Source organism: Pangasianodon hypophthalmus, chromosome 17 (genome assembly GCF_027358585.1).
Source record: "Pangasianodon hypophthalmus isolate fPanHyp1 chromosome 17, fPanHyp1.pri, whole genome shotgun sequence".
Taxonomy (NCBI): domain Eukaryota; kingdom Metazoa; phylum Chordata; class Actinopteri; order Siluriformes; family Pangasiidae; genus Pangasianodon; species Pangasianodon hypophthalmus.
The window spans coordinates 6,260,727-6,287,528 of record NC_069726.1 but is presented as its reverse complement, the minus strand read 5'-3'; the positions used below and the strand labels follow the sequence as shown (position 1 = coordinate 6,287,528).

Sequence of the window (26,802 nt, the reverse complement as noted above, 5' to 3'; positions counted from 1 at the left end):
CATCCTTAGCTTATATATTTTTTTCAGATAGCCTTTAAGAATGCCTTTGACAAAAGAAGAACATACTGAAATCATTTTCATGGCTGAATCGAGAAGCTGTCGCAAGGTTGCGATGGACTTTAACAGGAAACATGGCAAGCACATCATACACGACACCGTTCCCAAACCTATTAACAAATTCAAAAAGACTGGAAGTGTTGCGGACCAGCACAGAAGTGGACGTCTATGAATATCCACTGACGAAGGCACAACCGACGTGGTGCTGGCAAACATAGTCCTCTATGTATGGAGACTTTTGGGACACCCTGTTTGTATGTGTGTGTGTGTGTGTGTGTGTGTGTGTATCAGCTCTGACTTATCGAGGCATGGACTCCATAAGACAGAAGGTGTGCTGTGGTATCTGGCACCAAGACGTTAGCAGCAGATCCTTTAAATCCAATAAGTTGTGAGGTGAGGCCTCTATGGATCAGACTTGTTTGTCCAGCACATCCCATAGATGCTTGATCAGATTGAGATCTGGGGAATTTGGAGGCCAAGTCAACACCCTGAACTCATTGTCATGTTCCTCAAACCATTCCTGAACAATTTTTGCTGTGTGGCAGGTTGCATTATCCTGCTGAAAGAGGCCACTGCCATTAGGCAATACAGTTGCCATGAAGGGGTGTACCTGGTCTGCAGCAATGGTTAGGTAGGTGGTACGTGTCAAAGTAACATCCACATGAATCCTAGCACCCAAAGTTTCCCAGCAGAACATTGCCCATAGATTCACACTGCCTCCGCTGGTTTGCCTTCTTCCCATAGTGCATCCTGGTGCCATCTCTTCCTCAGGTAAGCAACACACACACACACACACACACACACACACACACACACACACGACTATCCACATTTTGTAAAAGAATGTGATTCATGAGACCAGGCCACCTTCTTCCATCGCTCCATGGTCCAGTTCTGATGCTCACGTGCCCATTGTAGGTGCTTTCAGCAGTGGACAGGGGTCAGCTACACAGCCCCATATGCAGCAAGCGGCGATGCACTGTGTGTTCTGACACCTTTCTATCATATCATCTATCATTTCCATCAATGAGCCTTAGGAGTCCATGACCCTGTCGCCAGTTCACCAGTTGTCCTTCCTTGGACCACTTTTGGTAGGTACTAACCACTGCATGTGGAACACCCCACAAGGCCTGCTGTTTTGGAGATGCTCTGACCAAGTCGTCAAGCCATCATAATTTGCTTCTTGTCAAAGTCGCTCAGATCCTTAAGCATGCCCATTTTTCCTGCTTCCAACAAATCAACTTCGAGAACTGACTGTTCACTTGCTGCCTAATATATCCCACCCCTTGACAGGTGCCATTGTAACGAGATAATCAAATGTTATTCACTTCACCTGCCAGTGGATTTAATGTTATGGCTGATCAGAGAGGGAGGGAGGGAGAGAGACAATATCTATCTATCTATCTATCTATCTATCTATCTATAATAAAAGCAATCACAAAAGGAAAGCATGTCAAGAAACTGAAGTAAACAAATAAATTTGCGGTGTTGACCAAGTATTTCTGCACTTTTGACAATAACAAGCTACTCCACCTTAGCTATGCTATAAAACTCTCCTGCTAAAAAAGCTTTAGTCTTCTGAATGAGCTATGCAGGATAAGCTTTAATAAGTTCCTTGAAATATTTAGGCCAAAGACCATTTAATACTTTGTAGGTCAATAAAAGTATTTTAAAATCCTATTACTAGGAGCCCCACAAATCACTTCAGCAGCGTAAAGACCAGCATTCACATTTATTAATTTGGAAAAAGCTAAGCATCTTAGAACTGAGGCAGAATACAATCCAATAACAAAGTTGAGTAGTTGAGCTTTAAGGACATCGCTCAAGGGCCGCAGCAGCGACTCTGCGGCAGAGCTCTGATTTCAATTCCCATCTTTCTAACACAAAACTGTGACGACTGACTTTCTGCAACAGTTGGTTTTGCATTTTGAAATATTTTTATTGAGGTATGTGGTGCAAGAGTAAATAGTGATCCAGCGATCTACAGGGAATGAACGAGCCTAATTCATGAGAATTAAATAATTTTAAATTATTTTAATTTTCCATGCATTACAAAGGCATTCTGTTCTAAGTGGCACGAACATCTCAAAGTGTCGAAGTTATGCCTTGTAAAGGAGTGCATAAACAATCGATATGGTTTGGAAAGAGGTAATAAAAGTAATGTGTGGAATGTCTAAAAAAGAAAGAGAGAAAGAGAAAATGCAAGTGTGAGAGCGTTGGTCGATCCTTCATGAAATTACATATAAAGGTAACTAAAATCTATTTGATGTATTATAAAATATTCACATCTTGCACAGGAAAAGGGGAATCAAAATGGCTCACAACAAAAAAAAAAACAAAAATATAAAACCTGTTGGATAAAAAGGAATAAATAAACAAAAAAACAAAAGTACAACTGGAATTTAAAAAAGAATTTCAAAATAAACAGCAAAATGAACTGCTGATAAAAAATTTAAAAAAAAAAAAGAGATAAAAAAACACAACACTGTAAATGTCCTGTTCTAATGAACTTTTTTGCCATTCATTGTTTCAGCAGCAAAATGGAAGAAAAAAAAAATCAACCTGAATGAGTGAAGCATACAACATACTTTCATGACATAAAAAAGTACATTTCTTTCTTTTCTTTTTTTTTTTACAAATCCATGTATTAAAATATACTTTAAAAATCAGTTTCTGTACTGCGTATTAAAACATATCATATAAACATAAAAAATATCCTAACATAACAAAAGTAGAAATATTGAACATTGTTTTATGTACAATGGAAGTGTCCTGTGTCCCAGTCAAAAACCTTTCACGATCCTTAGAAGAGGAAAGCGACTACTCGCTATATGTTGGCAGAGGAGCGGAGAATGTGGAATCGTTTCAGAGTCATACGGATGGATCCCAGATCACGGTTCACTTTTTCCAACCGGTTCTCTAATGACGCCTAAAGAACAGGAAACATTTTAATAAACATGGTTCATGGTAACAAAGGTAATATATCATAAATAAAATAAATAGCAAAGTGAACAGTTCAGTGCAGAAGTCTGCATCCCCCAATGGCAAAGCATTTATTCTGCAGTGCTGTAAAATTCTCGATTCTGATTGGTCAGAAGGTGTTGATTAATTTTCTGTATCAGCAGCTCTGACAGCAGTCCCTACTGTAAAAATCACAGGTTTATATTAATGTGTTCATCTTGATGTTAGCAGTTCTATAGTAATACCTCATTAACAACTCATTAACAACTCATTAACAAAGCAAGTATAATTGTTGATATGATAAAGCTTTCTGTAAGGAGATGTTTATTTAACGTTTATGGAAGGAGTCTCCAGTGTCAGTGCTTTATAATCGTCAGCAGGTTTTCCGCCACAGGACAGTCTTTAGGATTTTGCACTTTCCCATTTCTCTATAACATAACAAGCTATATTTTTTTGTCCTATTAACTTCAAAAGAGAGAGAAAAAAAGAGAGACTGCTGACTGTTTATAAGTCTAATTTTTACATTTTTATATGCAATTATAAACAGATAAAAAGCATGATGTATCATTCTTTAATTAATAAAAATACAATAATTGGTAAATTGTTTTATAAGAGGAATAAAACAATGCATCAGACATGCTGTTGTAGGAAAATAATCAACTGGTGGTAACAATAATTCCACGTCCACTTGATGATTATTTTCCTACAACAGCATACCCTGTGATGTTTTATTCATAAACATATTCTATTTGTAACTTATTTTTTGGACCATCTTGTTACTATGTCTTGTTCAGGTTTTAGCACTTGACTGTATGTGTACCTGATCCAGCCTGGTCTGCAAGGTGACCCTGGCTCCAGCCCCAGGAATACGACTGAGTGCTGCCTCGATCTGTGGGAAAGAAATTAAATAAATATTTTGACATTGGCGCATCACACCATTCAGAAAATGAACAAAGCAGCCGGTGATGGGGGACAGCTGGAACAACATAGCATTGAATTAGCACTTCTCAGCTTTAATAGGCAAGAGGGAAGACTCTGGGCTAAAATTAGAGATTATAAACTAGAACAGAATTAGCAGGTTATGTAGGGGAAATGTACAGAGATGATGTGCTGAGATGGACTGAAGCCACGGAGCTGAAGACAGAGAGCCGGTGGGTGAGACGTGCCGATGTTCTTTCGGGCCATGTGTTATATCTCAGCCTGAGCCTAACCAGGCACAGGGAGCTGTAACACTGTGCCACTCACCAGATTGTTGGGGAAAGGTTAACGGAACAAAAACAATCTCTTCACTAACAGCAAACCTCTCAGACAGCTCTGAAGGACTCGCATTAAATATTAGCGGATGGAAATGAAACTCTTTGGAACGCTTCCCATTTCTTTTGGTACATGTGACGGCCAATCACAATACTGAAGAATAATAAAAAAAAAAAATCTACCACCTATCAATAGGTTGCTGTGACTATTATGGATGCACCTTATAGAATGGGTTCTCAATATAGGCATACAACTATTGCGTATACAAACAGGAACACACACTGAAACACGCTTCGTAATTCGCTTTTTTCCCCCCTTCTTTTTTACTTCTAGTTTCTTCTCTAAACACATATTGAAAAATCCATGATCGAGAAAGTACTCTACCTCTCATGCATGTTTATTGTGCTTTCTCAATCACTAATAATGATATTTTACGGATGTGACAGAGAAGCAGATTTAAACAAATGAAATCTAGTGGGTAGATGCCATGACTGTTACTGATAGGCTGTGTGAATCTACAGTCTGGGCTTGAAAGAAATCAGCCCCAGCCTCTTCTTCACACCAGTCTATATATGTTTTACTTACGACCATTGGTGGTGTTCTTCCTCTTGGTTCCCCAAAAGTAAAAAAAACAATCCACTTTAACTCATTTATTAACAGCAGATAAGATGATGTGGATGCCAAAAACTGAGCCTTATTTTGCTGCCATACTTTACTTAAAAGAGAGGCCCATTTATACCAGCCGGCTGTGCTGTTATGTCATGTTGATTAAAATCTGACTGACCCAATCAAGGGCAAATAAACGGCAAAGGCCATGGTGTTATTTTGAATTAGTTGCCATGTGCTATATTAGTTGCTGTGTCCTAATCCTTAAAATCCACAGACAGCTTTCAAAACATTATTACCCATTCATACACACAGGGCAAGAAATATCCCAGCTCAGTAGAGATAGAGAGAGACAGAGAGAGATAGACAGAGACGATTTTCTGATTGCGCAGCACAAAGGAAGCCAGAAATGAGGAAAAACAGCAGGCTCACCTGCTGTTTCTCCTGCGTGAGCTCATCGAACAGCTTCTCAGCGTCAGCTAGAGACTGAACGCGAGGGAGGATGATTTCATCCTCATGGTCATGGGTCAGTAGGTCTTGGTCTGTAACCTCTTGCTCCTCAGATTCACTGCTCTCTACAGCCTGTGCCGATGCCGAGCTGGTCTGAGTTTTAACTGTGGAAAAGTGTTCATAATGTAGTAAGGACATAGTCATTCTCTGCAGGTTCATAACACATTTCCTACTCATGTATTAGTGTTCAGTAAGGCAGGGGTGCTCACACTTCTACGACAAGAGATCTACTTTTTCATATTATTATTATGGTAATGTAAAATATGTACGTACACTCTAAATTTGGAGTTTGAGAATTTATTCTGAGGGATTTGTTTTTATTCAAATAATGTTATGCAATCAATTTTCATTCAAAGAAATCGCAAAAGTAGTATACAGCAGTGGGGGCGTGGTCAAGCGTCAGTGGTGGACGGAGAGGAGGCGGGTCGAACCCGCAGGTAGCGCGTGATGATTCTCACCTGTGTCTTATTACCGCCAGTCTACTTATTTGTGTCTCTTTGTGCATTCAGTAACTGTCATAACCAGAGAGAGAGTGCGATATAGTTGGCGGAGCTTGGGAGACACGCACGCAGACACACCCACGTGCCGTGAACTTTCTTTTTGAGTATTTAAACTGTGCTGAAAAGTGCAGACTGAATAAACTAGAGTCCGGAGCTCGGCAAAAATTCCGCCTGCCTCCCGAGTCTTCCTCCACACTCACACACTGGGATTCTACACTGATCTAGTAAGAAGATCGAGCAGTGGTTGTCTTGCGATCGCAATCGACGTAATGAGCACCCCTGAAGTAAGGAATAAAGCACATAGCATACTGTTATAGGAGAATTATCAATGACAGGGGTAGTGTGATGTTTTCTTATAACAGTATGTCCCAAAGCAATTTGTATACCACAGCAATTACATCTCTATTAATTAAAGAACAGATCACACTTCTTACCAGTTTGCATTATAGCAGTGATAGTCATTAATTTCATAGGTTCTCTTTCTCAGTTCTTCCTTCCATATCAATGATTAAAAGTTTTCCTGTGCTAAATAATAGCAAGGGTTTTTTTTATTCGGTTTATTTAATAGTCTTAGATTATGTGGAGCATAATAGTGTAATAATAGTGTAATAAAGTAATAGTAATAGAATCATAGTAAAGCGAGGACATTAATATAAACTTGTTTTCTTCTCTGCAGCCGGCACTACTGTCAGAGCTGCTGCTGTAGAAAATTAATCAACAGCACTGTAGTATAACTGTTAAACATTTAGCAATAATCTTAAGCATAAATTGGAAAAAGAAGCAATTTCTATTCCATGTTTGTAATTTCACATTTGTAGAACTGAAAAATGTTACCAATTTTTATTTTCAGTGAGACAGTAACATCAACAAATTCATTAGAGTCCAGAGGGACTAGGCCTTAAGAGTATTTGTATTTGATATTACTGTTATAATGATCTTTGTGTTGCTGTATGTTGTTTTAATAAAATATTTAACCATGTTTAATCATGTTATGTTTGCAAAAACAAAACTACCTTCTGGCATGAACTGCAGTCTTGTTCTCGAGTTGCGCCGAGACGGCAGCGATGAGCTGAAACCCGTTTGATCAAAGTGCAAATCAAACCTGAAACCACAGAAAGACCAACTCCTACAGAAAGCCTGGAAATCTGATAAGTTAACTTTTGAGCCAATAAGATGCTGTTCATAGTAAATATAAATATATGTATATATAAATGTATGTATGTAATATATATATATATATATATATATATATATATATTACACACAGTCAGGTCCATAAGTATTTGGACAGTGACACAATTACACTCAAATACTTAACCCAAATTAATTACACTCAAATACCTAACTGTGTGTGTGTATATATACACACACATACACAGTATATATATTGACAGTACAACAACGTTAAACTGTGCACATACCTGTTATGCAGGTGCTGTTGGCAATGCATGGGACGACCGAACGCGGTGGATACATTCTCTGTCGGGCATCGCTTGGGACTGGACTTTGCCGAGAGCGGATAAAGCAGAGTTTCTCTCTTTGCTAAAATAATTTCAAGTAAAACACCGAAAGAGGAAATACCTTTAACAGTCAGCTTCTGATGACATTCTCAATCCAAACATCTAACTTACACCTAGCTGTTCTTTTAAACAAACCTGTACCATTTCATTGATCATGTGTTGCTAAATAACAGTGAAGGAGAATAAGAAATGTGTTCTTTTTATTATTTGTCATATGTACCACCTTGTGAGGTACTGTTTTTCATTTATTCATTTAATTATCTTGTCACTAGGTGGACAATTAAAACACTAATTCTTTCAGTGACTGAACCTGTGTCAAGTTTATCATTTAGACTGTAAAATATATTTTTAAGAAAATCTGTTAAAAATATATAAATCCATAGTTTTTTGTTTTTTTTTTCTTTACTTTGGAAACAAGCAATAAAACACCCGAGATATTCACATTGTGAATAACAACACTGCTATTATAACACACTCTCTACTTCTTTTAAAAAAATGCTACACGGCTTTACCAAGGAAGGGTTGGGGCATTGTAGAGTTTTCAATTAGAATTTTTCTTTTTTTTTTTTTAAATTCAGTTTATTGATTGAATGTTAAAATGTTAAAACTGATCTCTTTGACTTTGGTCTAACTTCAGTTGAATAACAATCTGTTTATAGATTATTCAGCAATGTGGCATGGATTACTTACTCGGTGTGGATGGAGGACCTGCTCTTTGTGCTCTGGCGGGAAGAGATGAAGAGCGATGGCCCTCTGGAGAAAGACTTCTCTGAGCTCGAAGCACAGTTTCACCTCTTTCTGTTAAAGGTTCTCTAATACTGTCCACGAATGCAACTGTGGGTCTCTTGCTTCCTAACCCTGCAACGCACACACAAACAAACATTAAATAAATGTATTGAGTTTCCCCATCAATAGCTCTTACACTGTCCACAACGGCTACTTTGTTTCTCCTTCCTAATCCTGCAATGCATACAATTAGACCGCAACAAAGTGAATGCATCAATGGGTCATACAGCAGAGGGCAAAAGTTTGCATCCTCCCTGGACCCGGGACGTGGTCCAAAATCAACAGAAAAATAGTTGAAAAAGATGTTTAAAAGATGAGGCAAAAACAATTAGATCACATTTAGAAAAAGAACTGCACAATGCAAAACTGCAAAAAAAATAAAAATAAATAGTTTTTACAACAAAATCTTAACGTATGCAATTTGGCCATTTTTGTTACTTATGCTGAAGGAACATCAGTAAACCCGAATACACTAAAGCTCTTGTTTCTATTAAATACTTTTCATTTTGTCCTACAGATATGCATAGATATGCATGATCATAGCCAGATCAACTATAATCTCTTCGTTTGAGAAATAGGACACCAGGGTCAGAAAGTGAGCTGGCAAGATGGTCACAAACCCCTTTTAGTGTGGACATCAGATGTTACAGCATCTTACCTTGAGCAGAAGCCCCAGAGCACTCAAATGTAAAAAAAAAACAGTCACATAAACAGCTTTTTCCCCAGTGGCCCTCATTAGCTACAGCACACACTTGGCACTTTTGCCTGAAACCCTTATCACATTCTGTATTTGTACAACAGTGCACAAATTACTGTATCATTGCACAATGCTGATATCACACTTCGGGGTAGGCAAATCATAAATATATGCGCAAAATTTTTTAGCTAGCCCACCGGACATATAAAACCTCCCATGTGGTTGCTCAGGCTAAAAAGTAATAGCTGTCATAAATAAATAATGTACAGCCAACTAGTTAGCTAGTTAAGTGCGGAGAAATGAACAAGTCTGCGATCATTATAATTTTCTCATTATAAGATACTCAACATGCTAACACATAAAAGATACACTATATGGCCAAAAGTTTGTGGACACACCCATATGTGCTTGCTGAAAATCCCATTCCAGATTTAGTTCCTCTTTGCTGTTATAATAATCTCTATCTTTTTTGGGAAGACTTTCCACTAGATTTTGGAGATTTGCCCATTCAGCCAGAAGAGCATTAGTGAGCGAGAAGGCTTAACATGTAGTTGGCAATCCAGTTCATCCCAAAGGTGTTCTTCCACACTAATCTTTGCAAACCATGTCTTTATGGACCTCACTTCGTTCACTTTGTTCACAGGTTTGGGCCCCTTAGTTCCAGTGAAATCTTAACTGTACAGCATACAAAGACATTCTGGACAATTCTGTGTTTCCAACTTTGTGGCGGCAGTTTGGGGAAAGCCTCTATATGGGTGTGATGGTCAGGTGTCCACATACTTTTGGTCATATAATGTATTATTCACATAGCTACATTCCAAATGAATTATTTTGTTTTGCAGAAAGTCAAAAAGTGATCGAGTGAACGAGTGATTTGTCCACCCTGACACTGCAATATACTGTGTATAATATTGTATAGACCTCTTAAAATCTTGCATGTACTATGTACATATTCAGTATCTATTCATACTTCCTCTAAGTATACATTCTACTATACTTCCTCAGCATATATTATTTGTCCTATTTATATTAGGTTATGTAATTCCGTTATTATATTGATATTATTATCTATTTACTGCACTCACAAACAGCTACACGTTCATGTAGTTAAAAGCAAGTATAACTGAGCCTTAACAGTTTGGAAGACCTGTTCATCTGACTACACACAGCACAAGCGATTGTGAAGCATGTGTGTCTTACTAGGAGAGCTGCAGTGGGTTTTTGTCAGAGCACGCCCCTCCGTGGCTTTGGTGTCCTCCAGCTGAATCAGAGCCTTCATCATGGGGGAAAGTGACACGTCTCTCCGTGTGGGCTCCTCGTCTGTCTGTTCTCTCTCCGTAGGTGAAGGGCGGCTAGGAGGGGAAGTGGCAGGTCACGTTAGTGGAGTGTTGCCCCATGCAAGGCACAGAATATCATCACAGAATACAATTTGGGCGCTTCTTCTGTTTGGATTGGTCTTCATTACTTGTTAGCCATTCCAGCATTAGCACTGAGCACTGAAATAAATTCTGCTGTGTGGAACAGCACAGCAGCACTATCACTAAATACCTTCAGGCCCTCTCTATCAGCCTGAAAGTTGCACTGGATAAAATATATTTTACTCATTTTTGATGAATTCGAAGCCAAAACTGTTTTTCTCAGATACAACAAATTAACACTGTAAGAAAAGGCTACGTTACTACATTTAGTACTTACTGTATTTTAAATCAAACCTTTTTACTAACGTAGATCTAATGAAGCAATGATATGGCAGTAATTAATGCCGTACCCTCTTCCTAATCCTCCTTTCTCTGAAAGTCCAAGATTCTTTGTGCTGCATTCCACATCACGCTGCCTTTTGTTTGGTGAAAGTAGAAGATCAGGATGGTGGAATAAGCTGAAAGGGAATTTGGTCGGCAGTAGTAAATATATAAGAATGTACTTTCGTTCCCATTTGTATTCAACAGGAAGAGGGGGGTAAGAACATGCACACTAATTTTACCCATGTGTGCTCTTTTGCAAGCCTCTATAAATATTATAAGTATCACTATACACTAATTACCTACAGTGTTGTATTTTGTCTGTATTGTGCAGCCATAATTACTGATGACACCAATAGCATTTAGTATAGGGATTACTGTAAATACAGTAACTATGAAAATGTTACTATATACACTAACGTTACTACTTTTTATACATACAGTACTGTGCAAAATGAATGTTAGTGAAACTAAATGTTTCTACATTCAAAAAATACTATAAAGAGCAGTAAACAGTAATAAATGAAACAAACTCAATATTTGGTGTGACGATCCTTTGCTTTAAAATAAATAGTAGTCTCAGGTACAATTAGTGCAGTTTTATAAGGAAGTGAGCTGTAAGTGTTACTGAGTATTTTGCAGAAGCAGCCACAGTTCTTCTGGAGACTTTGACTGTCACACTTGCTTCTTATTTTTGCAGCAAAACCCAGCAGCCTTCATTATGTATTTTTGTCTGCAAAGTGTCTCTTATATAATACGCTGCTTTCTTTACTGACATACAAACATTTTTCTGTAACATTTAATTTTGTGCTGGAAAACTAATGTTTGGAAATCTAAAATGTTTTTGTACTGAATCAGTAATATACAAGTCATAAAATAAAAATCTATAACAACGTTTGTACAAAAAAAAATAAGGTGCCTAAGACTTTTGCACAGTACTGTACATATGTGTATATACACACACACATAATGTAGAAACTTATAAAGTGTACAAACATCTCAGGGATGATCAACAGAAACAGGATGCACCTGAGCTCGATGTCACGGGTCAATTCTATATGTACATATATATATATATATATATATATATATATATATATATATATATATATATATATATATATATAAATTTACAAAGCTTGGTGAGAACCTGTTTTTTCCTTTTAATTACTGCTTCCTGCAAATTAAAGACTTTATATTAAGGCTGCATCATCAGAAAAAGAGGAAATGAAGGGGTCTGAATGCTTCATGAATGCAGTGTATACGTACTGGTTGTTTTGAGAAAGAACTCTTATCCATGTTGGTATTATTTAACTGACTGAATAGCAGGCATGGACTGAAGCTCTTACCCAGCTCCTGAACTCTGCAAGTGGCTGTGCAAAGCCTGGCGAGTTTTAGCCATGTTCTCATGTTCCAGCTGCTTCACTTGTGCTTCCAGTTTGGAAATGATCCTAGACAAAAAATATTTACCATTTACAAACAAGTCCACTTTATTCCTTTTTTCAAGCCTGTTCTTCATAAGTGATCAATTATGAAGAGTAAGAAAGAGTTGACGCTTACCTCTTCAGTTCTGCTATTTGTTCGTTAGCATCAAAGAGTTTATTTTCAGTTGACACCAAATTGTCCTGGAAAAAAAATATAGATTTATCCTGCTCATTTTTACTTTGGCTGTTTAAAGAATATTGAAATATATAAATATTTAAATATTACCTTCACTCCTTCATGATCTTTTCTTAATGAGTCATACTCTTGAAGCAGCTGAAATGGAGAAAAAAAATTCCCACACAATCATCAGACAGTCTCAAACTAAAGCACACAATGCTTAATATAAGCTAGACAGTCATATATCCTTATAGTAATGCTTTATTAAAAAATATATGCTATGTATTGGCAGGACATAAAAACTTAGGTGATATAAAATCAGTGCAACTGAGACAAAGACTGAGCTCACATCCTGCAGCATCTTGTGCTCTTTCTTCATGCGCGCCTCCTTTTCGTCCACCTCTTTGCAGGCGTTCTGTACAGCCTCCTCCAGCTGGCGCAGGCGGCTCCTCAGCTTGTTCATGGTGTTGTCTTTTTCCCTGCTGCTCTGCTTGCTCTCCTCCAGACGCTGCTGCAGAGCTTTCACCGTTGAACTGGCTGCATCGTAGCGCTCGGGCCACTCCGCCTGAACCAGTGTATAAAAAAAAATATTTAAAAAAAAAAAAAAAACTTTAAACTTCACTTTAAACTGTGCATTTTACACACCAATAGCACTAATGTTTCATACTTTAAGTAGTCTTTATGTGGTTTTTATTAAACAAATTCTTCAAAGAATAATCTGAAATATGGCCATTAGGGTAATGTGGCATTTAGGAACAGAGCAATGTGATGTTTAGGATTAGAGCTATGTATTATTTGGGATTACGGCAATGCAGTATTCAGAATTAGGCAAAAAGGGCATTCTAGATTAGGACATTGTGGCATTTACGTTTAGGGCAGTACGGTATTTAGGATTATTCGAAATTAAGGCGATGCGGTATTTGGGATGCGATCAGTGCGGTATTTGGGATTAGGAAAATGAGGCATTCAAAATTAAGGCAATGAGGTATTTGGGATTAGGACAATGCTGTATTAGGGATTAGGACAATGTATTAGGGATTAGGTAACTGAGGTATTCAGGCTTAAGACAATGCTGCATTAGGGATTAAGACAATGCTGCATTAGGGATTAGGACAATGCTGCATTAGGGATTAGGACAATGCTGCATTAGGGATTAGGTAACTGAGGTATTCAGGATTAAGACAATGCTGCATTAAGGATTAGGTAATGTTTGATTATACAAATTTTATAAAGACAATTCCTAATTTCCAGTATCCACACTCATATTCAATTACTATTTGAGTGAAAAGCAAGTCACACTGCCTTCTGGACATAATTACCAGATTACTATATCAGGTGTCTCTGAACAATCTCATCATTGTACATAATGCATCAGCTCAAATCTGTCCATTATGGAGGAGAGTTATGTAGGAGGAGAATTATGACTCTTACCAGCTGTCTCTCCAGGTGGCGGTTCTTGTTCTCCAGTTCTCTGATGCGCATACTCGCCTCTGTAAGAGCCCGTTCCAAGTGTTCACACCTGTTAGTGGCCATCAAACACAGAAATATTGTGACTGATACGGGGCCAGTCACTGTAATTACCCCAAAAACAACCCCCTGAGTAAGTGCTTAGGTTCTGCATATAAAAATAAAATCCAAAAAGAAGTAGAAAATGTGTCAGAAATGAAAAAAGGCAATTATGTCTGGTTTCTGACCGTTCTAGCAGGATCTGGTTGCTTTTCTCCATGTCCAGGGGTAAACTGACCAAATCTAGCTTTTCCTTCAGGGCGCTGATCTCTGACTCGTAGTAGGCTCGGAGGTCTGCTATGTGCCGTGCATGCTTCTCCCTCAGGTTCTGTCTCAGCCTGGAACAAAGCCAAGCAGGTTAGTGGAGGAGGTAACAATCCTGCACGACTTTGATATCATAAAGTTTTAGCTCAAAAATAGGTTTGATCTGTGTAGGCCTTTTTGCCTTTGAGATTAGAATGTTCTACCTGCAGTGCATTATAATAATACGTGCAACAGAGGCCAGGCTGCAGTTATCAATAAAATCTAAAGTCTAAACCAACTTGCCACCAAATTCATGGGAGATTTGGAGAAAAATGCATCTAATGCATCATCTAAGGCATGTGCAATCCCAGAAATTTTGGTTATGTAGCTTTGTAATGTAATGTAATGAAGGCTTCTGACCACCAATTAGCCAAGTGTATGGTGATATCTTCATACTTTTGTTCTAAAAAAAAAAATCAGAACCTCCACATACAATTCTCACAATCTCCAAACTACAGATTTAATGTAAATTAGGCCAAAGGTGAAGCACCTTCTCAAGATAAAGTAGATGCTAAATTTATTAAACACACCACAGAAAAAAAGACATTTATTTAATGTTTATATACAGTCCCCTCCAAAAGTATTGGAACAGCAAGTCCAATTTGTTTATTTTTGCTATACATTGAAGACATTTGGTTTGAGACTAAAAGATGAATATGAGACGATGGATCAAAATTTCAGCTTTCACTTCCTGATATTCCTGATCTATATGCATTAAATAATACAGAACCTGGCACCTTTTGTTTGAACCCACCCATTTTACAAGCGATCAAAATAGTGGAGCATGTGACTATCAGGTGTTTCTTGTTGTCCATGTGTGACCTGTTAGATTGATTTTTTTAAACAATTAATAGCTCTGAATGTCTATGCTTGGTTTGAGCCCTGGTTTTCACCTGTGAAGACTGCATTTGTTGTTAAAAAGGATAAACCAACATGAAGCCCAGAAAGCTGTCTATGGGAGAAAAGCAAGCCATTTTGAAGCTGAGAAAAGAGGGAGAATCAGTCAGAGCCATTGCACAAGCATTGGGGCATAGCCAATACAACAATCTGCCATATCCTGAAAAAGAAAGAAACCACTGGTGTGCTAACAACCAGACATCCAACACATCAGCCAAGGAAATAACAGCAGTTGATGACAGAAACTATGTGAGAGCTATGAAGAAAAACCCAAAAACAATAGTCAGTGACATCACCAACAATATGTACAGGGCAGGGGTGAAGATATCACAATCCAGCATTTGAAGAAGACTTTGAGAGCAAAAATATAGAGGCTATACCACCACAAGATGCGAAATATTCATCAGTAGTAAGAATCATAAGACCAGATTGGAATTCACAAATTGAAATACAGAGATGAGCCACAAAAGTTCTGGAATCAAGATTAACCTTTACCAAAGTGTGGAGAAAGAAACAATCTGCTCATGATCCAAAATATACCAGCTCATCGGTCAAGCACGGTGGAGGTAGTGTCATGGCTTGGGCTTGCATGGCTGCTTCTGGAACGGGCTCACTAATCATTACTGATTATGTAACTCATGATGGTAGCAACAGAATGAATTCAGAAGTCTACAGAAACATTATGTCTGCCAATTTATAGAGAAATACTTCCAATGTAATTGGGAGGAACGTCATTATTCAGCAAGACAATGACCCAATACACACTGCCAACACAACAAAGAACTTCATCAGGGAAAAAAGTGGAAGGTTTTAGACTGGCCAGGTCAATCACCAGACCTTAACCCAACTGAGCATGCATTTCACCTCCTGAAGAGGAGGCTGAAGGGAGAAACCCCCAAAAACAAACAACAACTGAAAGAAGCTGCAGTACAAGCCCGGAAAAGCATCACAAAAAAAAAAAAGAATGCAACAGTTTGGTGATGTCAGTTTTATTAAATTTACTCTAATACTATCTGTTCCTATACTTTTGCTCACCAAAAAATTGGATAGTCTACCACCAAAGGTGCCATGTTCTAAATTGTTTAATGGATCTAAATTTAAATATCAAGGAACGAAAGCTGAAATTTATCTATTTATCTATCTATCGTCTCATGTTCGGGAGGAATGATTCTTACAATGAGAGTACCACGGGGTCGTCTAGTGAAGCCGAAGCCTCCAGTTTCCTGCTGTTTGGGCGTGGCTCATGCACAGACGAGCCCGTGGCCTGCAGTGTCATGGTGGCTGTGCGGCTGCCTTCGTCTTCACTGTATACTCGAGGAACAGTGTGTGAGGTGTGTGACATGGGCGAGGAGGGGCTGCTGAAGCGTGAGGGAGACGTGAAGCCCGACGTACGCTCTGACTGCCTCGTGTGAGCCCCGGGGTCCAGAGTCAGCACCTGCACCACAGGAAGGATAGAACGTCTGATTCTAATGACATGAGGCACTCCTTCTTCCAGTAAAAGCTTCCTGAATTACAAAACTGAAACAATCAAATGCACACATTTCTGCAGAATGCATTTATCAATTGAGGAGTATTACAAGTAAAAACTAGAGATGAAGGTGGCCTGGATTCTAGAGAAAACAATTGTCTGTGCTTTTTGGTGGGAGGGATGGCATTCTCTCTCTCTATCTGTGAGCTCATGTATGCAGAAGAGGGCAGATAGCGCTTTCCTCCAAGTATGTTATGCAAGTATGTTAAGATGTAGCTACCTGGCTTCATGTGTCTTGGAAGAAGCCTTCGCATTAGTGAACCACATTAAGTGAAGTGAAGTGACGTGTGGCCAAGTATGGTGACCCGTACTCGGAATTTGTGCTCTACATTTAACCCATCCAAGTGCACACACACACACAGTAGTGAACACACACACACCGTGAACACACACCCGGAGCAGTGGGCAGCCTTTTTTGCTGCAGCGCCCGGGGAGCAGTTGGGGGTTCGGTGCCTTGCTCAAGGGTCTCACCTCAGTCGTGGCATTGAGGGTGGAGGAGAGCACTGGTCATTCACTCCCCCACCTACAATCCCTGCCGGACCTGAGACTCGAACCCACGACCATCGGGTTGCAAATATTTACGGTGTATGGATTTGTAATCACAGAAGCTATATTTCTATTACTTCTGTGTAAACTGGTATGTAAACTGCGTCACAGCTCCCAGAACTAAACTAAAGAAGCAAATGTCAGATGAGATGTGTTGGTTAATGGACTATATTTGAAGTCTAAAATAGAAATGCTGCTCAAATTTCAAGATGCATACAAGCCTAATAACAGAGGTGCAACTGGAATGTAAACTGCCTCAGTGGTCACCTGAGGTGAAGATGCATCAGAGTTGATTAAGGAGTCCCACTCCTGGCCTTTGGGATCCACCTTGTGCTTGCTCTGGTAGATCTCTCTGAGAGACAGGGACAGTCGTGCCTCATCTTCTAAAGGCTGCATACGCAAAACACAGGTATACAATTAAAAACACTCAGGACAACGTAGCACCTGGTACAAAAATACGCACAAAATAAAGAAAAGAAAAAAATCAAAAAGAAAGAAGAATCACTATTAATCAATCAACAGATGTAGAGCTTATTAAAATTAGGCATGTACTAATATTCAACATACACAATACTGGCTTTTTCTACTTCTGTTCACTGGAATTTGTTCACAAACGTTCCATGACAATGTGAAAAAATTTTAGTCACGCATAATCTAACACTATGATGGAGCTTTCTGTAAGGAGATGTTTATTTAACATTTATAGAAGGAGTCTCTGATGTCAGCTCTTTATAGCACTGAGAAGTAAAACTGTACTTTAAGTTGTCTGACATACAACTGTTGTGCTATAAGAGGAATAAACACTTTGGGATATGCTGTTATAGGAAACCGCATACTGTCTTTTATTCCTTACTTAGCAGTCACACATTCATGCAAAGTTTATATGTCTGTTTTACAGTTTAACTATAAAATATAACATGTTCTAGTTTGTTTATGTGAATCTGCCTCATTAAGGTTTCTACTTAGAACAGCTAACACATGCTTAATTTGTTAAGTCTTATTAGGGCATGAAAATTATAAAACAGGCTCAAACTCAAATAGCTTGCTTTGAGAAAGGTTTTAAAAGATATCAAAGTGTTTTTGTTTAATTAAAAGGTTTTAAGTTGTTATAATAATTATGAACCCCAACTTTATTAAGGGTATGCAAACTTTTGCACTCAGCTGTGCATGTACGTTGCCAGACATGATTCCAATGATTAAATTTAGCAAGTTAACATAATGCAACATGCTGAGCAGAATGTCATTTGCTAGCTAGATAATAACTCAGCAAGCTCTGAATTAGAGATAAATCTGTGTGAGACAACACACAGATCACTAGAATTGATGTACAAATGTTATTAATAAAGGTTAATAGAACATGGTGACAAAATGACATTATGACAGAAAATAAATACAGGGAATTTTGCTGTTTGGTGAGGATCCTACTCCATATGTACCTGGCTCAGATTAACATCCTGCATTAGCAGGAAAGAGCTGTTTTCAAAGCTGTCTGGTAGAGGGTGGTAGAGCTCGCCTTCTTCCAGCTTCCAGTAGGTCAGACCTTAAAGACATGAGAATGCATACTGCATTAAAACAATAAACGTAAGCAGCTAAAATTGTTGGCAAGTTGGACTAAACGCCAAGATTGGGTAGCACTGTGGCATTGGGATCATTTTTTAGAATCAATGTTAATATCATTACAGAAATAAAACCATCCACATGACAGGTCATGATGTTATTATTACTGCTTTTGAACAGAAGTACCCATCTGATAAATTCACAGATTAAATCTGTTCCTAAAATGGTCAGGTACTGTCAGAAAACAGAGCTAGAGTCATGACGTAATAATTACCTGAGGCTTCTGACACAAGGCTGTCGCTTCTCTTCAGGGCAGCAGGGCTTGAGTAGACTGCACTGCGTCCTAACTGAAGACACACACACACACAAAACAGTACTCAGACGAGACAGCCTTGTACACACAGACCCAGATTTAAAAATTACACACCGTTACTGTATAGGTATGTGACTACAAAAGGTGACTCAGCCACATGATGCCATTTTGATGCCACGTGATGCGCTGAAAAGAGTTCTAACAGATTTTTTCACATATAGCAGCATGTTTTTAATATTTGTATCATTCCTCTGACTTCCCAGACCACCAGTAGCTCAGTCACTGGGCTGTAGTTCCTGCCGTCTAAACTTTCATACTGACCAAAGGTGGCGAAAGTACCCAAATTCTTTACTCAAGTCAACGTGCAATTATTCATCTAATAAATACGCTTTAAAAAGTTGAAGTATAGCTTTAAATTCACCAAAATAGAAATGTATAAATTGTTACATTTACTGAAAGTATTAACGTAAAAGCACAAGAAAGATTCATAAAAGAAAAAGATGTGTCTTTAGTTGCTGAGGGCAAATTAGTGCCATCTTATTACTTCAGGCAATCTAACAACAATTGCTAATCTCTTGAATGTTAGCTAGCATGCTAGTAATGCTGCATTTGACTAGAGCTCGTAACTCCGACTTTCTGACCTCAAGTGACCTCAAATCAACATGGCTGTTCACAGGATTAACAATAAACCAAGTAACACTTTTTTTTTAACTTTTAAATGAGTTATGCTGTATATACAAGTATTTGCTTTAGATCAGTCAACATAGAGACATACGCTGCCTTGTAAAATGTAATTTGCAGGTTTGAATGGCGTCATTTTCAACTTGTGAAATTGTTAGCAGCAAGCTATTCAGCTATCTGTGATGCCCCCTCAACTTGGAACTCCTGATTGTCTGCTCGACCCCGAGTTCAGCACAGCATCAACAGTAAACAAAGTAGCGCTTCTTCACTCTGAAAAGAGCTATGCTGCATATATTAGTATTCGCTTTTGCTCTAACAACATACCGCGTTTGTTTGTTAAATCTAACACTGACTATACAGTTCACTGTTTTGAGGAGTGAAGATTGTTGCTGTCCATGTTATTTTCCCCAATTTGTAGCGCAAACGCACAGAGGTCGACAATGACGTAATTCCAAGTTCAGACGTCTGAGAGAAGTCAAACGCAGCATTAATCTAACGCTACAAACGAGCTGAATGCTAATAGCTAGCTGTAACAATACAAACTACCTTGATAAATATAAAGTATACGCAGCAGCAGGGAGATTAGTTAGGAATTTAGATCTATGTATATGATATATCATTATAGAGACAAGTGATGTAGTGTTTGAAAATGTAGTAAATAAAGATTGTACTTTTGAAATGTAGGAAGTAAGTGACAAAAGTAACTGTATTTTATTGACCAATACAAAAATAGACAATGCTCTTCTACTAGCAACTTTTAGTTGGTGATTTTCGTTTGTCAGAAAAGATTTGAAAAGATTTTGACTTAAATAAAGCAGCTTGTAGGCAAAACGCACTAACAGCACGGACTTCTCCTGGGTATACAATTGGGGGTCGGGAAACAAACGAATTAAATTTTATTCTAAAATTTGTCGCTTACTTCATCCAGATGTTCCATGTGTTCCTTAGGAGAGCCACCTGACCCGCCCTCTTCTCTCCCCTCCATCTGCGGCGAGCGGGTTTGTGCCGTTTTGCTTTTTCTTTGCCTGTGTTTCTGCCTCTGGGCCCAGGAGGTCAGTGGTTGACTAGAAAGATGTAACAGCACGCATGAAAAATACAGATCACAATATCAGAACATCAGAACCACTTTAACCTTCTAGTAGTAATTATACAAACTGTACATCTTTATTTCTTTCTTTTGTTTTTTTATTCTGTCTCCTAAATTTCAATAATGGTGTTCTGCTTTAAGTAACTTGGCACAAATAAAAAAAGAAATGTTTCACACTGAAAAGCTTCCCACCTGTTTAGTCTCTGCTTGTCAGCAAGAAGATTTGGCACACTTGAGGAAGTTGTGTGAGGTGAATTATTAGAAGACATAGTCCTGTTTGCTACACCGTCTTGCCCCCTTGTTTTAGCCAAAAGGGAGGGTGAAATGCTGCTGTCCTGCTTTTTCCGTGAGCAGGGCACCTCGTCCTTCCCTTCCAGGCTCCCCGTTGTTGTTCCAGGCTCCCAGGTGGACAGAGTGCCATAGCCGCTGCTCTGGACAGTCACCAGGCCCTCGTCTGAGCTCTCCTGAGGGTTAGCCGTGACCTTTGAGGGGCTAGAAGCCTGGATTTCATTCTCCAGGGCCGCTGGAGGCTCCAACGTCTTGCCTGTGCCCGAGGGGTTCGACTGTGCACCGCTTTGCCGCTTCTGTAGCTGCACTAATGCTTTGATCTCGTCCTGAATGAGCTGCGAGGAAAGAACAGCGTAATCAGCATGTTTTTTGTTAGTATGTCTTATGTCTGTAAACTAAAAAAAAAAAGGGGCAATGAACCAAGTGTCTCTGTTCTCTACTTAATTTTTTCTATTTGTATTCTGCATGTGTTTACATATTCTGTCCAGGGTCCCCAGTTCGATCCTCAGGTTTGCAAGTTCTCCTTGTGTCTGTAGGTTTCTTCCATGTTCTCTGGTTTCCACTCACCTCCCAAAAACACGCCGGTAGGTGGATTGGCTACACTAACTTGCCTCTAAATGTGAATGAGTGTGCAAATGTGTGTGTGTGTGTGTGTGTGTGTGTGTGTGTGTGTGTGATGCCCTGCCTCACACCCAGTGTTCCCGGGATAGGCTCCAGATCCACCGTGACCCAGAGCAGGAGAAAGCGCCGAATAATTCCACACTAAAGCTTACAGAGGGCTCATTCAAGCAAAGATACACTTGCAGCCAAATATATAAAGAAAGAAACATATGCTGCAAACTGTTAGCAATGATTCCAGTTCCTACAACTGACCTGTATTTGGCACTGATACTGTTCTTGCTGAGCAAGAATCTGTTCTTGGTATTGCTTCTCCACCAGCTGAAAGAGGTGTAGCCACCTGCCCTGTTTGGAGAGAAACAACCCAATGACGACATGTCATTATATACACTTGGATATTTTCACACGGACACACAGATGTTAGTGTTAAAGGGACAATCCAAAATAAAACCTGTAACCCTTTATACATTTGTTGTAACTCCCTTCTTATGTTTATGTTCAGTGTTGATTTAGTGAAATAAATCAGGCAGGCCATGCTGAGTGAACAAGCTAAGAGAAAATAAAAAAACTGGGCACGTTCTCTGGGAATGAGTGCCTTTTGAAATGGCATTTGCAGCAGCATTTTAATGTCATGTCACTTGTGGCGTCTCGGAGCCTGTGGGATGGGATCAGCTGTGTGTTCTCTCACAACTGCTGCTCGCTCATCAGGAGTCCTTGGGGAAGCTCTAAATGATGACCTAGAAACCTGAGTAACTCACTGCCTCCAAATCACCAAACAAGCAAAACTGCAAAGCTAATCTGACTTTCAGCACCTCACAGTTCTTCCAGATCTCAGGGTCCGTCTCGCTGCTCTGGATCTCGTGCACCAACGCTCGGAGCGTCTCTAAAGAACTGGGGTTGATGAAGGGCAGGCTTCTCCCTGAGCTGAACTCTTCCTCAGCGCCGCTGAGACACAGACTCCTGTCGTTGGGAGGGAAAAAAAAAAACATGCCTAAATTACAGTGTATAAGAGATAGCACTACAAAACAACCACAACACAAAACATCAAATAATACAAACCAAAATTACCATAAAACAAAACAAAAATACTACAAAACAAAAAGTCCGAACACAGCCCAAAATCCAATAACACAAAACCAAATCCGAAACAGAACACAGAACAATGACAACACAAAACTAAATCTGAAAACACAAAACAACAGCCAAAAACAAAACATAATCCTAAACCACAAAAACAAAATCCAAAAACACACACACACACACACACACACAAAAATCACAAATCCCAAATATAAAACAAAATCTGAAACCACAAAACAAACTCTGAAAACACAAAATGAAACGACCACAACACTAAACAAAATCCACAAACAAAACACAGTCTGAAACCACAAAACAAAATCCTAAAATACACACAAAAATAAAAATCACAAAGCACAATACAAAATCCCAAAACACAAAACAAAATCTGAAACCACAAAACAAAATCTAAAAACAAAACACAATCTGAAACCACAAGACAAAATCCTAAAACACACACAAAAAAAACACAAAGCACAAGACAAAATCCCAAAACGCAAAACAAAATCCCAAAATACAAAACAAAATCTGAAAACACAAAACAATCTGAAACCACAAGACAAAATCCCAAAAACAAAACAGTCCCAAAACACAAAACACATTCTGAAAACCCAGAACGAAATCCTAAAACCCCTTTAATGGAGATGATCTCCTAGATGACGACATGCTGTGTGTTTTGGAATTATGCCGTACTCGTTTGAGTGAAGGTTGACTGTCAGCAGTGCCGATGGTGTTGGACCACAGGGTTGCCACCGTTAGCCAAAAAGTGTGCAGACGAGCCATGTGTGCTGCTAACGAGCTGCTACTGAAGAGCTGTCCCTCAGAGGGCGGGACATATACATTCTACAGGGCATTTAATCTGCGTCTGGTTTTGTTTTGTGTTGTGGGTAATTTGTAGGCCAGCGTACTCGAGGGTATTGGACAGAAAATGCTAAACAAACACATCAGCTCACACACATTACCACCCAGAACAAACATCACTGGTCTCTCAAGACTGTGTGAAGAATCCCTCATTTCTCATCATAACCTGGGAATGAAAATACCACAGTTTAACACCGCAGACCTTATTTTGCTGGAAATGGTGCATGCTGGTGTGCTGGAGGGTCGAGTTATAACGCCCGCCTCCTCGGGAAGAGCCAGGCCCGACACCGTGTCTGCCGAGGAGACCACGGAGGCCTCGCTCTCCTTCCCGCCATTGGGGCTCGTGTGGTCGTGGCTCAGTGCCACGGAGCTAGACACGTCCTCTGAGATGCTGTCATCTGTGGACATGCTTAAGCAGCCTGGCTAGACGAGTGCACGCGAGATCTGTTGGAGAAAAAAAAAAAAAGCACAAAAAAAACGACTTTAGCAGTAAAATAACATTACAACAGGTTACAAGAGAATAGTGTCTGGCAGAATTTAACCAGGATAAGCAAAAATCAGTAGGGAATTACATTTGATATATTTTCCAATTTTGTCCACTGACCCGTCGCAGATCTTTAATTAGCACAGGACACAAAGCTTGCCGCTGTTGTACCTTCAAATAATTTGACAACGTAACCTCACAGAGAGCAGACTTGGCTACTAGAAGAAGTCAATACTGGATCAGTATCGTGTATTAAAAAAAAAAAAATCACAGTCAATGTATTGTATAACAATATTTATAATCAATATGTGATCTTTAATTGTATATTAAAGACTTATATTATGATTAAATCCTGACCGGACATTTTTGGCTAACGGGTTTCTGCATTACCCACAATGGTGTTCGACTTCCTGCCAGTGGAAATTCATCTCCACCTAAAGAGAGCGATGCAGCGGCGCTTTATTCCTTTAGTCTGTCCAGCTCTCTCACCTCCTCGTCTATACACTCTGCTCACACAGATCAGGTTCCAAAGCTACAATTTTCATGCTAATAACTCCGTCAATGTCATTGCGCTCGACATCTCTTAAATCGCTAACTACAGAGTCAGTTCTCTGCACAACTGTATCATGTAGAGTGTTGCAGGAAGGAGTCCTAAAACCCGGACATGAGTTAGCATTTTTCACTTCCGGTTCCATCTTCCCGAAATCAATGGGTTTTTGGTTAAATGCTTGAAATAAGGTCTGTGGTGAACACAAGCTCAAGATATTTCATGTTTTATTCTATAACATAAATACATCAGTAATACCCCACTCGTGATTTTTTTTTGTAAAAGCTTTTACATGTCTTGAAAAAGACAGTTGCTAACAAGTGGATGAATGGGACTACAGGGGTTGTCAGGGACATTAAACGTCATCACGCCAAACAGAAACAAACAAAATGTTGTTAAATAAAGACTGAAAGAGTTGGAGGCTTAGCGGTAGAGACGCTGAAGTCATGTGACCACGGTGTAGTTCGTTTATAGTCAGTCTTTTGTCAATCACAGAGTTTATTTTCTGCAATAATCCAAAACCAAATGGAAAAATCCTATTTGCTTTTCGTCGAGGGAATCTGGGGGATGCTAACTTTCGGGTCGGCCTACGAAAATATGTCATCTCTGCAGGACTCTATGGCCACCCTGCATTCTTGAACTTCGAGTCCAATGTTTGCACCAACGTCTCCACCACTTCTACATCGTATTTCACGTTATTGTGACGTTGAACACTGATGGAGCTAAGACCAAAACCTGACTCTGATAATTGAGATGGTTGAAATGTTTTTAAATGCCATTGTAACTGCTCCAGTAATGTCTCCATGTGACGTCATCACGGCACAAATCTGCTCACTTCTCACAGGAATAACAAGAACACAGCACCAACCTCCAAATTAGCACCACAACAACTAAACACATCACAAATAACTCAACATATACATATTCCATGTGTTTCTGGGTGGAGGTTTCCTTTAAAACCATATGCTAGCTCTGTTATTAATAAAAGGACAAAGTATATCTTTAGATATTAAGATTGTTGAGGCACCTAAAAGCAGTTTATGTTCCTTGAAAGCAAGAGTTTTTTTCTGTATTAAAGATGTAAGAACTAAAATAAACATTATTCATTCAAATACTCATCATCTGCTAATCTTAAGGAAGCTCCATAACTCATTAAAGCTGCTATTTCTTTAACAGAAGCATCGCCTCATTCATATGAGCTAAACAGGTGCATACAAGCAAAGCGCCGAAGGATGAATCCCAAATGACTCCCTATTGGATATATATGGAACACTAGACAAGGTCGGGAACTCTTATTTCATCCCTACGTAGTGCGCATACAGAGGAAATTGAAAGAAATTTGGGATTCGGCCCAAAGCTTGCTAGCTAGCTAACTAGCAAACAGACTTCCTGCTGGCTAACGCTAGCTAGCCGCTGCTACAGAGACTGATACGCGACACACATCAGCTTTGCAGCTGCAGCAACATTTCCAGCCGCAGCTCGGAGTAAAAGCAGCCGAGGTTCATGGTGCCAGGTTGTAAATATGAAATTCTCCACACTCACTTGGGAACTTGTATCATCACTTCTCCCATTTTGACGTATCGCTTTTGCGCCTCTTCGCCCGCAGCACAGCGTTTAGTCTCCGCCCACCAACGGCACACAGTGCGCCGCGGGACGCCATTTGCTGAATGGGTTCCGAAACGGGCGATGCGATTGGTCAAAAGAAAAATTCGATTTTTCTCTCTTGCTCTGTGATTGGTGGAAAAACCCACATTCAGCACGTTCAAGAACACAACAGTAGCTCTGATTGGAGGGCTTTATGTAAACTCTGGCCTTGGGGAAAAGAAAGAAATAATAAAATAAAAATAAAAAACAATGAATATATATAAAAAAAATACATATAGTAGTTTGTTAAATATTGAATAATACAATAATAATATTAATAATATATATATATATATATATATATATGTATGTATACAGTACTATGCAAGTCTTAGACAACCTATATTTAGTACAAATTTTATTATAGATGTTTATTTTATGACTCCTGCATTATTGAGTCAGTATAAAACCATTTTATATTTATAAAATGTTACAGAAAAAGGTTTGTATGCCAGTAAAGAAAGCAACATATTACATAACAAACCACTTTTCAGACAAAAACAAGGCTGCTCGGTTTTAATTTCATTTAATTCATTTCATTATTTTTGAAGGCATCTTTGCTTTACAGCATTTCTTTACATGTGCCTAAATCTTTTGCACAGAACTGTATAAATAATATAACCATCAATG

At 39.0% G+C, this 26,802-nt stretch overlaps 1 protein-coding gene across 2 annotated transcripts; it reads right to left on the bottom strand.

The window, feature by feature from the left end:
- Nucleotides 1-1,971: 1,971 nt before the first annotated feature.
- LOC113544903 (M-phase phosphoprotein 9) lies at nucleotides 1,972-26,181 on the bottom strand. Of its 2 annotated transcripts, XM_026943971.3 has the most exons (24): nucleotides 26,071-26,181; nucleotides 23,700-23,941; nucleotides 22,369-22,516; nucleotides 21,812-21,901; nucleotides 20,843-21,273; nucleotides 20,483-20,627; nucleotides 18,844-18,916; nucleotides 18,449-18,552; nucleotides 17,280-17,402; nucleotides 16,114-16,373; nucleotides 13,927-14,076; nucleotides 13,664-13,751; nucleotides 12,582-12,797; nucleotides 12,341-12,388; nucleotides 12,191-12,255; nucleotides 11,980-12,081; nucleotides 10,660-10,767; nucleotides 10,092-10,243; nucleotides 8,099-8,266; nucleotides 7,310-7,430; nucleotides 6,902-6,990; nucleotides 5,311-5,492; nucleotides 3,839-3,907; nucleotides 1,972-2,986 (listed from the first exon to the last, which is right to left on the bottom strand). In XM_026943971.3, exons 2-24 carry the CDS (start codon nucleotides 23,903-23,905, stop codon nucleotides 2,885-2,887), a joined length of 3,240 nt encoding a protein of 1,079 aa, XP_026799772.3. In that variant the 5' UTR covers nucleotides 23,906-23,941; nucleotides 26,071-26,181; the 3' UTR covers nucleotides 1,972-2,884. The 2 variants fall into 2 exon arrangements, with proteins under 2 accessions (XP_026799772.3, XP_026799773.3); XM_026943972.3 differs by lacking the exons at nucleotides 1,972-2,986; nucleotides 3,839-3,907 and having other exon boundaries at nucleotides 5,321-5,492; nucleotides 6,902-7,025.
- Nucleotides 26,182-26,802: the final 621 nt, after the last annotated feature.